General features: G+C 33.0%; 1 protein-coding gene across 1 annotated transcript; it reads left to right on the plus strand.

Annotated features, from left to right (window-relative positions):
• The first annotated feature begins 11,589 nt into the window (after nt 1–11,589).
• On the plus strand, nt 11,590–16,087 carry LOC105032364 (probable ascorbate-specific transmembrane electron transporter 1). Its single transcript, XM_010906806.4, has 4 exons — nt 11,590–11,834; nt 13,208–13,256; nt 13,340–13,539; nt 15,548–16,087. Exons 1-4 carry the CDS (start codon nt 11,685–11,687, stop codon nt 15,854–15,856), a joined length of 708 nt encoding a protein of 235 aa, XP_010905108.1. The 5' UTR covers nt 11,590–11,684; the 3' UTR covers nt 15,857–16,087.
• The last annotated feature ends 407 nt before the right edge of the window (nt 16,088–16,494 follow it).

A 16,494-nucleotide genomic window follows, 5' to 3' on the forward strand; every position in this document is an offset into this window, starting at 1 on the left:
ACCCCACCTCTGTTCAGCCTTGTTAGTGGTTGCTATATCTTACCAAATATTTGTTGTTTGTCTGCTTCCCATGCATGACATCCAATATCAACTTGATTAATGGCTGATTCCTCTTCCACTTACTTGAATGAGCTTTTAACCAGATCTTCTCTTAAAACAATTCACAAACACTATTTCACATACTACCATCGGTGCTCTTCTGAAAACTAAAACATACTCTATTTTGCTTGATCTAGGTCATTTAAAAGCTTATTTCGATACATATGATCTTCACTAGTACCCCTTTTGAATCAATCATGAACTTTTGCCATGTAATCATAATTAAGGGCATTTACTTTTTCTTTTAACTTTAGTGATTCTTTTATATATGTTATAAGTTTATGGCAATTTTTTTTCCTTCTCTTTTTTTCTCTTTAGAAAAAGGAAAAAGAAGACCCTGCAAGCTTTATCTAGCAATTTCATGGTCTGAATGTGTCGGCTCCTGAGAAGGACCCCATGTTAGATGTGAAGTAGTAGTCATTGTTAAGCTAATCAAATGGTAGTCAGTGATTTTAATAGGACTCTCAAAGGATATACAAGAAGGCTCATGAGAACGAGATCTCACAGTAATTAAATAAATAAATACACGTAATAAAATTAAAAAGAATAAGAAGAGCATGGTGGAAGGGGATTGGTGCAATCATGGAGTCATTGAAATATGCACTGGGGCTGTGATGTATAGCACTAGCTAATTGCCTCAATCCATGTGACATACCGGTGGTAGATAGTGGGAGAGTTCCACCTCGTAGCATTTTCTTTCTCTAATATAATCACTAACATATTCTAAACCAACTTGGCTAATAATATATATGGAGCACAAGTTGGTTCTTAAGCCATCTTTTATATTAAACAAGGATAATATATGTTACAACGTGCCAAATAGAATATGACTCGGATAGGGTGGGACCAAAAAGGATAATAACTCTTATAATCTCGTTTTGAAGGAATCTACAGTAGGAACTGCATCAGCTGAGGGAAGACCTCAAACAATAGTACTTGGATCTCAAACTTGCAATAACTCCAACCTCAAGGTCTGTAGGTGTTTCCCCATGGAACTCGCCACTTCTTGCATGTCTATCTGATGATAAGCTCGTGTACTAGAGACAGAGAGAGTGCAACTATATGTGCCTAAGTATACAAAAGAAAAGAAGTGTTCAGGAAATCATGCATTCTAAAACTCCAAGCCATCAGATGCATGAAATGGCAAAAAAAAAAAAAAAAACATTTTACTGATAATATGTCTCTACTTTATTATTTAATCGATACTTATCATGAAAAAGTAATGAACATGTTATCCAAATTTTTTTAGTTATTTATTGTACATGGCTCCTAGTAGATAACAACAAACTTCTAGGAGTTAAAAAAAAAAGAATGATTGCATAGCGTGGTGTGCGCTCCAAGTCCAGATCTGACATTATAATTTATGGAGGACTTCTGGATGAGATAACAAACAAGCAATAGATCGTTTAGTCCCATGCGATCCCCTGTTCCACCTAAAAGAATATCAAAGAAAAAACTCATGGAAGTACCAAGTGTTCTATTAGAGAGGGTCATGTAAAGATCTAACTGTCAAGTCTGGCAAATAAAGGGAGCAATGCAGGTGGAGAGGGCTTGTGGTGGGACCTCAATGGGTCAGGTTGGGTGCAGGGGTTGCTGGGTTCCTTTACTTGCCTTTAAAGCTGGTGGTCATGCATTGGCTGTGAGATGGTGGATCTGGGTTACACCAGTCTTTTAACCTGCCAAGCTCCTTTTGTGGCCCGGAAATAATGCGATGGATCTGAGAGGACTGGAATTAAAAGTGTGAGTTGGTGCAGCCTAGAAAAGTGATGTCTCACTGGTATTCATAGGAAGATAGGCAAATTGTGGCTTCTATGGGTGGATGATGAGCTTTTGTGCTGCCATACAATCCTAATTCTGACATGTAAAATGCTTGTTAGACTTTAAAGTGTGTTACTTTAGCACATGCCGTGCGTCTGATCAATCAGATATAAATGAGAGAAAAATCGGTATGTAGAAAGATATTATCCCCTAGATTATTGTGATAGGGTATATAATATGCTATTAAAGTTTCTAAAAAACCAATCTGAGGGGTCTGTTGTGCATGATACTAGACACACAGATGAACAAGATAATTCTCAGGACAGGGACGGACTTATCTTCCAAGGTGACTACTTCTCGATTTGGTGTATGAATTGAACTCTAAAAGACAATCTCAGTTTGACTAATTTTCTTATCAAACAGAGCTTGCCCACAAAGTTCTTTCTGATAATCAAAATAGTTGCTAGATTCTTATGTGACTTTAGCATGTCTCTATGATACACGGTTCATCAATTAGATTGTAAAATAACAGAACAATATGCATGAAGAAGTATCCTTAGGTTATTTTGAAGAGTTCTGCTTCCTTATATTTTTTTTTCTCTGAACCATATTTTTTTGAAATAAAGAGTGTAAGATCTTTATTTCTAGCTACATAATAAATAGTTATAGCTTTTAGAAATGATTAGAAGTGGTAAAGTACATGCATAAAAATTTTCCGAACTCAGCTTCTATAAGGATCCGTGCAGGTATATATTTAATCTCATATCGGTTATTTATTAGAAAGACCTTGAATATTTATATAAACCAAAGAACCTAAATACTACCTTTTAACCAGGCTTTTTTTGTGACATCCTATGATACAACAAATAGTATCAAAGATGACATAGCTCATAACCCATATGTACCAAAGGATATTATAACACGGATTCATTAGGACTAACAATGGGCTTATCTTAGTGTTTATGAATAGATTTGGATATTGAGCTTAGTAAGAACATCAAGATTAAATAGAGAAAGTATGTAAAGACCCTTGTAGATGTATTTATTCTCACATCATTTATTCGTTAAGAAGATCTTGAATACTTATACAGGACCAAGAAATTCAAAAAAACTTTCTGACTAGTTTTTCTGAATGAAATCTTAGATTATAATAGTATCTCTTAGTAGCATGATTGTGTTATATTCTAGATTGTAATAATCTCCCTCTCTCCTCTCTCTCTCTCTCTCTATATATATATATATATCTATTCCGTTATCTCTCTCTCTCTCTAGCTTTATCTCATTTTCAGTCTCTCTCTCCCTTTTTCTCAATTCCATTCTCTTCCTCTCTCTCTATCTCTTGCCCTTCATCTAAACAGGATGAACAATAGATGATATTTTACTTTTATCCACCGACAAGTAGATGGTTAGAAAACTAATAAACGAAAAAAAATTATATTTTCATAAGAAAAACGTGGTTAGGTTACTAGCTGTGAAGGTCAACTTGCATATAAAATGGCATATGTAATCTTACGAAAGCAAACAAATTGAAATTAGCTAGACTTTGTGCCCATCAAATTTGATATATATTGTTTGACCCATTTCTTAAAAGCTTATGGTTTTAAAACTGACCAGATAGTTAAGACCCTTATTTGCTTTAACCTCTCCAAATTCTAAGGATGGCTTATTAAATCCTAATCCTCCAGTTCCCAAGCTAAATCACGAGGCTTGCTTAACATAGTTAAAGAGACCATTGGTCTTAATAAGGTATATCTTTTTGTTCAAGCTTGACAGTTACCTTGACCTAATTTTACTTTTAACAGATTCAACTAAAGAGACAATATACCTCATTTTTATAATAAGTTGTCTTTCTTAGGATTATTAGCACTCCTATCTCCTCCGAGAAATTCCTATTAAAATCCTATTATGCATCCTCTGGAATAGTTAAAGCCTTTTCAGCTGGCTCCATTAAATATGTATTTTCCATGCTAGTTGTATTATTCTGTTTGGGCAAGGACTATCTTCTAATGCACAATCTTAATTTACAGGAAAAATGAGAGAATGAATGGTACATTCATATATACAGCCCGATCTTAGGTTACAAACTAAGGTGGCCCTTCGATGATGGAAGACTCGAGCTTTAGAGAAGGCAACCAAGTAGCTGATTATCTTACAAAGAAGGCATGCATGAACCGAGCAGCGGTTCAGAGATTCGACCATTTCCCTACAGATTGGAACTGGTTGATCACAACTGATGCTCATCAAGTTGCTTATCTTCAATTATGATCTCTGATCCCTTTGTGCCAAAAAAAAAGAAAAAAAAAAAAGGAAGACTCGATCTCGCTGGTTGGACAGGCTATGGCCCAAATCTAGCCCACCACAGCCTTATGTCGAGGCTTCTTGGCAGCGAAGATGCAGTGGGAATAATTCGACAAGCATCCTGAATTACAAACCAATTGCGCAGATCTGTGGAAACTATAGAAAGCAAATTAAGTACAATAAAATAAAATAAGTAATGCCCCTCGATTTCTGGATTTGGACATGGTGAAGTTACCTTGGTGTATCTTCCCTCATAAAAAGATTAAAAAAGTACAATGAATGCAAAATGCCACTTGCATTTGAAGGGACAAAGTGTTAAAATGGCTCTAGTTTCATATGTGTGATTGATTGGGTATGACAATAGGATACTACCCTCCACTTCTGACCACATGTTTGCTCTACAGTAATCCTGTTTCCTACGTAAATTTGTAAAAAATATTAACCAATGCATCTCATCTTAAAATTGGTTTTATTTTTAGCGGAATGGATAAAATTAGCAGGAGTATAATATTTACTAACGCATTTCAGAAAAGAAAAAGAGAGGGTTCCGTAAAGCTAGCTCTAGATCAGATAGCTAAAATGGATCCAACATTCGGTGAACAAAGGCAGTGGCATCAATTGCTTCATCTTTCCCTGCTTTAATTCTGTGGACCAAAGAAGATCATGTCTGTTGGCTTCCTTTTTTTCACTGAACTCATCATTAGATCTGCTTTTCCCGTCTTTTTGCATGTTCATCAGGATTTCAAAGCTTAGATCGTAAAGAGATATGCTTTGTTGTAATTATTTTGCCATCATTATCATTGGACAATGAAAGAAATCCAAATGGGGCATATAGAAGCATACAAATATTAGGAACCAAAATCTCCAAGCATCTTTTGGAAGGAACAAGTTTTCCTGGTGAAGGGTGAGGTAGGATCTCCACGTACCGACAGTGATCGCAGGACCTGCACGTGTAATGCACGCTTGTCCACGTAATGCACTCATCCGCGCATGAAGAAGCCCCATTGGCCATGATTACCATTTGCGTGCAAATAACGGGACTTAATATTCAAGTAATTTAGTCAGGATGGCAATCAGATCAGATATGAGTCAGATCGAAAATAAAATATATAGATCAAAAGCTTGTTAACCTGAATCCAATGCATTTATTAAACTTGTTAAAAATTTAGATTTAGATTTAATTATTTTATTAAGTAGATAATCTGACACGATGTATAATAGATTGAATCAAATTAAACAGAAACGGCTGAGTACCATCCTCTCTAAATTTAATTTGATTTTATATCAATTTTTAGAGAATAGTGGTCATATATTTTGAATTGATTAAAATTTTTATGTATTTATGCATTATTGTTATAAATATCAATAGTAGTAGTAGTAAATAACTACTAAAATATGATGTTATTTACTACTATATAATCTTTAGATTGTGTTTGGTAGCTGGTAATCTATTTAGATTACTGATAATTTAAAATTAATCTATTAAATTATTATGTTTGATATATTTTTTGGATGGTTAGGAGGTAATTTGTTGTGTTTAGGAGGTAATTTAGATTGCCTTAAGAAGAAGTGGCTATCCAAATTATTATTTGTTTGATAATGTTGCAAAAAAAAATTTAGACAAAATTATTCCTAAAAAAAATTCATACAAAATCTATCCCTCCACTCTCCTTCTCCGATGGCTCTCACCCTCTCCTTATTATATATAATAATATAATATATTATAATATAATATAATATACTATTATTATATTATTATTATATTTATAGTAACTATATTATATTACAATAATAAAGCATATGATAATATATATTATATAAATCCTATTATATAACAATAAATTATATTATATTCTATTATTATTATATTATTACAATATTATATTACTATATATTATTATATAATTTTTATAATATATTATAATAATATATATTATATTATATTAACATCTTATATTAATATAATATAGTATATAATATAATATTATTATATATAATAATATAGTATATTATATTATATTATAGTAATTTATTATTATATTATCATATAATATTATATATTATTATAATATATTATAATATATTAATATATGAATATTATAATATATTATAATAATATTTTTTATTAATATAACATAATATATCATATAATATTATTATATATAATAATATAGTGTGATATATTATATTAGTATATTATATTAGAATAATATAATATATTATATTAAAATATATTATATTAATTATATAAATATCATTAATATTATATTACAATATATTATTATATAATTATTATAATATATTATATTATATTAATATCTATATATAATATTATTATATATAACAATATAATAATATATTATATTATAATAATTTATTATTATATTATCATACAATATTATATATTATATTATTATATTATTAAAATAATATAATCTATTATATTATATTATAATAGTTTATTATAATATCATAATATAATATTATAATATACTATATTATATTATATTATAAAAATTATCATTATATATAATAATATTACATAATAATATAATATAATATATTATTATTATTATTATAAAGTTAAGAGGGTATTTTAGAAATTTGATTTCATAGTATCGATAATCTGATTGTCATACCAAACATATCGATCAAGATTTTCAATAAATTTACTGCAACATTACCTATATGTATCAAACACAATAATTAATATCACTGACAATTTAATGATGATAATCTATCTCGAAGAAAATTCAAATTATCTTTCAAGATTGCTTGGTGATGCACCAAATGCAACCCTAGAGAGATGATAATACTTCACATAAATATAATAGCTGAGATGTACTTTAAGATTTACAAAAATATTGATCTGGTTGGTTTTAAAGGGTCTCGTATATGGTGTATTAAAGAATGCCCTCTAAAGACTAAATAAATTTTATTTGAAAACTAAATTAGGAGATGGAACTGGTGATATTATTCACCTCAAGTAAATCCTAGATACATGTATTTGAGACACGCCAGGCAGCATGACAAGAGAATGGATAGATTTGACAGATTTTTCAGCCTGCAATATTGGCATAAAGTTACAAGTCAATTACGGTAACCTGCCTTTTACACTGTAAAATTACAGCAAGAAAGACGCAAAGTTGAACCACGATACCTTTTTCTCAAAAATGCTTCTTTCTCAACCTTTAGGATATACAATTTGTTGGCACATTTAAGGTACATCTAACGCTTTCGTAAGCTTTTCTTTTTTAAAATAAAATATAATAATAATAATAATAATAATAATAATAATAATAATAATAATAATAATAATAATAATAATAATAAAAGATAAGAAAGATTATCATATATTTCATTAGAAATCAAATGCGTACCGGAGGGAGAGAAACAAAAAGAACAACAAAGAGGAAAGAAAAGAAAAAAAAAGAAACGAAGAAAAACAAGAAAGAAAGGTAAGGGAAGGAGTGCAACAAGCCCAATATCAAAGTCCAGCCCAAAAGCAAACCCAACCCGCAACAACTATTAGAGGCCCACCAATAGGACAAGCCAATACAAGCCCAACTAAAACATGATAGAGAAATTCTTTGTGCACTATGAGCGGTGCAGAAAATTCGATGTGGAGCACGCCGTCTTGTCCGATTGGTCTACATAATTATCATTTTCTCACGTGTATTTAATGTCTGCAAGTCGGCTTTTTCATTTAAAAAATTTGTATAATGAAAATACCCCTGTCCTTTAGAAAAAATTATGATATCTTGTGACATAATATAGTCCAGGATGTCATAATATGGTTTAAGATATTATAATATGAGAGATATATTTTTGTCCAACCACTTTTAAACGCGTATTTAATGCTTGTAGGTCAGTTTTTTTGTTCAAAAATTTTGAATGACGAAAATACCTCTGTTCTTTAGAAAAAATAATGGCATCCTATGCATATTATACTATTCTACATTATATTATGACATCCAGTGAATAAAAATTATAATAATAAAAATTATAATTTTCTATACGCAGTATACCATAATATGGATATAGAATGCCATTATTTTTTCAAAGCATCGGGTATTTTTATCATACAAATTTTTTAAACGAAAAAGCTGATTTGCAGGCATTAAATGTGTGTTAAAAAATGATGATTACGCTGATCAATCAGATAAAATGGTGCACTCCATGTTGGATTTTTTACACCGCCTCTGATGCACAAAGAATTTTGCAAACATGATATTGTCAAGGTGCAACCTATCAAGAGTCAAGACAAATGCCCGGCCCATAATCCATTAGAGTGAAAATTCAAAAAGGCCTTTGCTTCGAAAGAGCCAATCGTATTTTTACGAAGGAGATAAGCTTCGAGACCTATAAACCATACATCTTATTGGGTATGGAATGAGCCAAGAGTCATTACTTCTCTATTCTAATCGTTTTGGAGCAATGGACTCTAAAGAATCCTGGTACGAAAAAGCTGGGTCTTGGCTTTCCTAGCTTAGGATATTGTAGACCAACACTAGATGGTCCTGGAATGCTTCATCTTCCTCAAAATGACAATCTCTCTCCAAAACTTGTTCAACTCGTAACATTTATTCCTTTTCTTCAACTATCAGGGACAAAGCTTGTATTTTGGCCCCTGACAAACTATCGACCGTGTTTGGCTCCAAAAAGACCGGGTCTGCACTAGTTGAGGACAGATTCTAGGGTTCACATAGCTGCATCTACGTGTGATTTGACTTGTTTTAAGTGGGCATTTATTAACAAATTCTGTGCATCAATTAGTTCAGTTAAATACATTAATTCACGTAAGGCGAGCAGCAAATCGTCCACTAACACAAAAACGATCAATTTGACATGTTTTTAAAAAGTGATAATAAGCATTTGTTTGCTTTGAGAAATCTCTTTGCTCATAAATATTACACGTACCACTGTAGCACATTTTAAAATTAGATAAACAGCTTTTACTTGCTCAAAGTATTTCTTGACTTCTACGTGATGTATCAACCTGTTAACTCCCATGCCATACAAAAATGAATCCTTTCTCACCATTTCAAAGCTTAGCATGTCATCCCATCTTACCAAGTAGAGCCAATTTAAGTATTGTATAATCATCTGTTTATTGAAAAAATATTCATTGCAACGGTGGTATCATGTCAAATTTGTAATAAATCAAAGAAAACTTTTATATTTCATCGATTGCCGGATATTACATCGATTTTCGTAGATAATATCCCACATTACTCGTGTATTTCATCCATTTCAATTTTTTATTGGTTTGTTACAACGGTAACAACGTTGTAACGAATATTTTCTCCTATTTATTTACCACCAAAGCCGTCTTGTTTCAGAATTAATATTGACTTATGGCAAGTGGGTTGTATTTGTTGTACCTGCTAGACAACTTTTCGAGGATTTTTTTTTTTTTTTGAGTAACAAATGAAGGAAGAAAGATCTTTCCATCAATTTTTATTAAATATATATTAAAATATTATATTTACAATGATAATAGTCGGTCAGAATCTAAAAATAAAAAATACTTAATGATTAGAACGGTAGAAGAGGCGAAATATACCATTGTCACCGGACTTCTTTCAATTGATCTCCCTGGATTCTTCTTAACCTGATAACAACAGATCCATATGCCATTAATAAGGCCGCCAAGGTAGAAATCCACGTCCTCTAATGGCCAAAATTGTGGGAGCCCATTGGTGGGACCAAGCTAACCATTGAGTTGGTGTACTAGTCCAATTGCAAAGCCACTCTTAAAATGGAAAAATGTGCAATGCATATATGTTTACGTGTGCTGCTTCATGGTTGGATGGGTCCACAAGCTCAACAGTAGACCTAGTTCACCTAACAACTAGTAAACTTATAGTTGTAGAGTGGTCCCGCCTAGATGGATACATTCTTAAATGCTGGCGACTGGCCTTCAAGGACAAGGACGCAAGATTTGGTTGTGAATAGCTCAAAGAGAATATTTGGCTAAAAAATGCTCAGTTATCATGTTCTAAAGAAATTTTTTCCTTTTTGGAACAAATGAGAATTAGCTATAGTTTGGCATCAAAGGACCACATGCATGGTTGGTTGCTAGATTTCTTATAAGCAACAATCTGATGCCCACTTGATTTTTTCTTTTCATTTTCTTAAATAAAAAAAAAAAAGTGGAAAGAATGAAAGCCTTATCTAACAATGCCACGGGGATGCGAATTGAATCCATATCTCATTAGCGACTTTGATGGTAATTTTTAGGAATTACATAATTAGATAGTCTTTCTCCATGAACAACAATGTTGAATACCTGTGTAGATTTTTCTAGGGCTATTCATGACGGTTTTCAATATTGCTTCAATGGAAGATTCAACCTTAGAAATGAATAAGAGAACAACTCTCTCAAGTAAATATCAAATTAATTATTTTGACCAATGTTTTGGATTTGAATTTGGACATGCTAAAAAGTAAGTTTTTAGAAATAAGATACCAAATAACTATACTAACAATTGCCGATAATATTAAATTGATTGCTAAATAAAACAAAAATATTTAACACGTACACCTTAAGATATTTCGATTGGATTTGTTACAGAATCCAAGACATGTGCCAAATCTATGGAGAAGGTTTCACATAGGATAAGAATATCCCAATTTTTCCACTTGCTTGTCCCAGCAACCATTCCGATCGATCATCCATGTAGATGCCTTCTATAACTTTCTTTCTTTTTGCTTTTATTTCTTTCTTTCTTTATTCATTTCTTTTTCTTATTTTTTATCCTTGCTTTCTTCTTTTCTTTTTCTATTTTTTTTGCCTTTCTTAGTTTCTTTCTTTCCCAAGTTATTCCTTCCTTGATTCTTTTTTTTATTTCATCCACCCTCCCTTTAGTTCTTTTCCTTTCTTATTTTTCTTCTTCTTTTTTTTTTTTTTCTTCCTTTCTTCCTTTTCCTCTTTACTTTCCCTTTTTTCCCTCCTCATTATCCTAAGACGGCGGGGTAGCCGTGATGCTGCGGCACTTAAAACGTGGTTGTAGCTATCAAATGCAAGAATTCTACTTTTCTGACTAGATTCATTATGCATCTAGCATGGAATCATTTTATTATTCTTTTTTTTCTGTGTATAATTTATTCTATATCCAGGGTGGAACAGGTCCACCTCACAATTTCTCGTTTCTCCGGTCTAACACCGGAATATTTTTCTTCGTTGCTCCGCAACCTACCTCGCTCCGTTGCATCACTGCCGACCCCACCAGAGACCGGACCAATCGAGCAAATACAGGTGTTCTTCAAAATTCGAAGATAGAATCGTGATCGATCTTTCTCGGCCGTCCCACCACCTTCTCCTCACCGATATCCGGCCGCATGTCCCACCACCTTCCCAGACTGGTGGGAATCGGACGGCCAAGATTTCGCAGCATCCGGTTCCAAAGTTATGATTAATAATTGTCGCCCGAAGGCAAAGACACGAGAATTCGGGGACCGCGTTGTGAATCTCTTGCGAAGGAAGAAGAAGAGAGGAAGAGAGAGAAGAGAGGAGAGGAGAGGAGATGGGAAGATTGGTGGGGGTGAGGGCGTTGCCGTTCACGTACGCGTCGCACGTGCTGGCGGCGGCGGCGGCGGTGATGGTGCTCGTGTGGAACATCCATTTTCGGGGAGGGCTCGCCTTCGAGTCCACCAACAAAAATCTCATCTTTAATGTACGTCTTCTTCGATTTCTTTGTTCGTTATGTTTCATCGTTTGTTGCGTTTTATTTCGTTTTCTTGGGATTGTTATGAGAGATATTTTATCTGATGCATCAAATTCGTCCTTTTTATTTATTTATTTATTTTGGTTGGAGGGTGACATTTCATTGGTGTTTTCTTAAGTTTGAAATAACCTGGTGGTACGGCATGCATACGTGGAGTTTGTCTGATTGTTCTGATTGGGTGTTTCATGTAGTGCGATTGTTACTTTTATTTGTTTTATTCGAAAAAGGAGGAGGAATTTTGTTTGGTTGCTTGTCACGGGAGCTTATTTCTATTGGAAGGTGTGGTGTGGTGTTGTTCTTTTTTTTTTTTTTTTTTGGATTGGAGCTAATTGATGCCCTCTAATATTTGTGAATTTTCTGTATTTTTATGCTCTTATAAGTGTTTTTGGACAATCTGTAATGGACATGGGATACACCTGTTGCTCTATCAAACAAAAAAAGTTTGCCAGCTTTGACTCTTGGATTTGAACACCTTTTGGGTATTTTTCAGAAGTGAGACCTTCTCTAGGGCCAGTTTATGTGATTCATTTCTTTGGATATAACAGTATGAAAGTTCCTTCTAAAGGACATTCTTCTTCTGTTTTTCAGCTCAAGATAGCTCTTTTAGATAACTTTGATACTCAAAAAACCTTTCGTTTGAGCTTAAAAAGCTCTTTTAAATAAGTTTGATGCCTAAAGAATATTGATCATGTTAAATGACACATGCTTTTTGTTTGGTGGGATCTGACCAATGGTCTGTCATAATGAGGAGAATTCATCTTTACTGACCGCAGATTAGGCTGAAGATTATCAAATCAGTGAATTTTGAATGTTAAATGCTTTTCTATGACCTCAATGGCAAGTTTAGTGGTTCACAGCTATTCCCATCAAAACATTTTTAATTGGAAGCCGAGGCGAAATGGCAAGCATCCTGTTTTATAGGTTATTGGACACCCAGTGTTTAACGCATAAAGCATAACTGATGTATCAAGTTCTGTGACTAAATACATTAAAATCTGATTAAATTTGAACTTTTATGATTGGTGGCATATTTTACCACAATTGCTTATGTTCTAGTTGCTGATTGGACACAACCTTTTTTTGTCATGAAGGCTGATCATTTTTCCCCATCATTCTGACCACCCCTTTTTGAATTATAATCTAAATTGCATTAGAGAACTTCATTCCGACTGCAATTATCATCTTTCCCATATAATTTATAGCTTTGTGATGTTCTTTTTATTTGTCACAAGAAATAGATTTGATGAATGAGGAAATACGGAATAATTTCTTCTTGCTTAAAGATTCACCATTGCATTTTGTAATATTTTTTTTCATTACAGGTTCATCCGGTTCTTATGACAATTGGATTTATTATCATGGGAAGTGAAGGTAAGCAAGCTGAAGGACATTGATCATCAGCCTTGTATATTTTATAATGGATATGTAATTTTCTTTTTCAAACTGATATGCAGCTATAATGAGTTACAAAGCTTTTCCTGGGAGTCATGAAGTACATAAAGTGGTCCATTTGGTTCTGCATGCAATTGCTCTTGTACTTGGAGCTGTGGGAATCTATTTTGCATTCAAGTTTCATAATGAAAGTGGAATTGATAATTTGTACAGCCTGCATTCCTGGGTTGGGCTTGGTACAATCTGCTTATATGGCATTCAGGTAAATTACAACAATCTACATTGTAATGCTTAGACAAACTAGTTTCAAATATTATGCATATTAGAATTGAATACATCTGAGAAGGCATGTGGTGCATTTGGAAGACATAGACACCTACTCTGTTAGCACGCCAATCTACAATATACATGCTGCATACTGCATGTGCCACATGTATCAGATAACAGCATGGTGTTAGATTTGGCTAGGATATGAGAAAAGACTTCAGATACATTTAGGATACTTGTTGGATATGTTTTGGGTTGACATGGAGAGATGCTGAAGCCTTTCTTTTTTGGATGAATGTTTTAACGATGAATACTACGGATTAATGAAATTAGACCTTGTGTTATTGATATGAGTATATGGAATGCAGATGATGGTCTATTCATTTGAATGATGACACACACACACACAGAGGTATGTATTTAAGTGCATGTGTGTGTGTGTGTGTGTGTGTGTATGGTCACGGAGTTTGTTTATGTTGATGTTGTTGAATGGACTAAGAACTATGTTATGGTGACAATTCATTATACTATATAAACTTGCATATACATAAAACATGTGTTTATCATTGTTATATCGCAGTTATATCATATCCAATATTTTTTCAACATTTGTCATATTAAAATAACTGTATTGTATATGATCTTGAGTGCTGACAATGGTGGTTGGCACAATCTATGCAAAGCCAGTACCAGCTCCTAGCATGGATCAGCACAGCACTCACTTTACTCCTTTAATAATTTTATTTAAAAAAGAATATGTTCTAGCAAAGTTCAGGTCTTAGCAAGGCATGGCACATAATATGTTGGAGGATGTCTAGCACACTCGCATTAATGTTTAAAACCTTATGATGCTTTATTGTATCATTGTCACAATCCTATGTCCATATTGATGCTCCATAGACATGGATTTATGATTACAAATTTACAACTGAAAATAGGAAATACTTTGTTGATATTGTGGGCCTTAGCATGGCATGGCACATAGTATGTTAGATGGTGTCTACTCATGGCAATATTTAAAACCCTATAGTGTTTTATTGTATCATTGTCCTAATCTTACATCCATGCTTGATGCTACGTAGACATGGATTTATGATTATAAATTTACAACTGAAAATGAGAACAGCCTTGTTCATAATAACAGTAGCAGTGTGAAAAACAGCAAGGCAAGCAGCAGATATTGCATTAACAGAAGTGACAATTTCTCAAAAAAGATATTTCTATACATGTTGCTTACAATAGCATTCAAAGTGGCAACACTTCAGCCAGCATCACTCAGAAGAGGCATTTTAAGCAACACAAAACAGCAGCTATCCTGATGATCTTCATGTACTGTAACGTGTGTAACTATATCATCTTCCAAACATTTTTATGTGTTAATATGCACTACCATTATTGCTTATCATTTCTTGGTGAAACCCATCAATATTAATACTGCTAGAGCAATTTGGAGTTTTTGTTATTAAGTCAAGGAGGGTATTAGTTTTGAAGTATAGAATTTGAACTTTTCGTATCTAGAAGCCTGAATTTTCATAACCCTAATAAAGATTATGAAGAACTATCTTAGATGTTTTTGGCTCTTAGCTGTGAAGGCTGAGAAGTTTCAAAGAGGAGAGAGTTGGATTAAATGCATCGAGTTGTATGAAATGAGGGAGACCTGAAAATATAAATGGCAGTTCCAAAAAGATGAAAAGATTGAATAAACTGATGAGGAAGTGAAAATATTTTAAATAAGATAAATGAAAAATAGAATTTCATAATGATATTAGAATTACACGTATTTTTGGTGCCATCATGGGAGATCAGCTGTCAGCAGCATAATTATATCTTTTCTTTTTTTTTTTGGAGCAAAGAGCAGCATAGTTGTGTCACAAAATGATTTGCTACACACAAATAATATCATTGTATTGTTTTAATTTCTTCTCATGCTTTCTGTTTATGAAGCTTTGCTGCATCAATATTTGGTATTTATTTCAGCTTTTCTTTTTCTTTTGTTTTTTCAGTGGATTTTCGGTTTTGTCACCTTTTTCTTTCCTGGTGCCGCCCCAAATCTCAGACGTGATGCTCTTCCATGGCACGTATTTTTTGGGCTCTTTGTCTACATATTGGCCTTGGCCAGTGCACAATTAGGCTTTCTGGAGAAGCTCACTTTCCTACAGAGCACAGGCCTCGCCAAGTATGGTTCAGAAGCCTTTCTCGTAAATTTCACAGCTCTTGTTGTGATATTGTTGGGAGTATCTGTTGTGATATCTGCCATGGCTCCTGCCCACGTTGAAGAACCCCATAGTTATTCTCCAATATCAGAAAATTAGTGTACTTTACAAGTTCTCTTATGACCATTATTCTCTCTTATCAAAACATTATCACTTCTACATATATTTACCTCTGAATTATCCTTCTATGTAAGGCTTGCATGACACCCTGTGAGTAATTTGCTGGTTGAATGGTTATTTGAAAGAGGGATTTGTATAGGCTCTATTGTATGCAAAGTTTCTATCCTGTTGAGAAGAGCAAATATCTAATCAAATCATTTACTTTTGCAATCTGGATTATCTTTCTTTTCCTCTGCTTTACGTTTCAGTGGAACTTAAATAATATTTAAAATATTTTGAACATTGTAACTTCTTTTCTAGTGGTATTAATATTTGTGACTGCATGTTTAAACTATGCAAAGATTACTTGGTTGTGGAAAGTTAATTTTTCTTTTGCTTTCATGCTAATTTGATTTTGTAATCCAAAATTTAATGAGTTATTGAAGACATTATTTAATGGATAATGGCTTAAACATCAATGGAACAAAAACATATTACTAAAAGGTAATTTTAATAAAGGCATATATTTGTCCACATAAGGTGATGCTGTTGTTGCTTGAAATGGCATTGCCTAAACTTGTATTCCTTTCATCTGCCAACATTCTTTTATGGGAAAAGCTGATGCCAGATGTATTCAC

This window comes from Elaeis guineensis, chromosome 4 (genome assembly GCF_000442705.2).
Source record: "Elaeis guineensis isolate ETL-2024a chromosome 4, EG11, whole genome shotgun sequence".
Lineage (NCBI taxonomy): Eukaryota > Viridiplantae > Streptophyta > Magnoliopsida > Arecales > Arecaceae > Elaeis > Elaeis guineensis.

Excerpts from the sequence above, each read along its gene's own strand:
- LOC105032364 (XM_010906806.4), top strand. The coding sequence starts at position 11,685 with ATGGGAAGATTGGTGGGGGTGAGGGCGTTGCCGTTCACGTACGCGTCG. Across the intron at positions 11,835-13,207 it reads ACAAAAATCTCATCTTTAAT|GTTCATCCGGTTCTTATGAC; the intron begins GTACGTCTTCTT and ends TTTTCATTACAG. Across the intron at positions 13,257-13,339 it reads TATTATCATGGGAAGTGAAG|CTATAATGAGTTACAAAGCT; the intron begins GTAAGCAAGCTG and ends ACTGATATGCAG.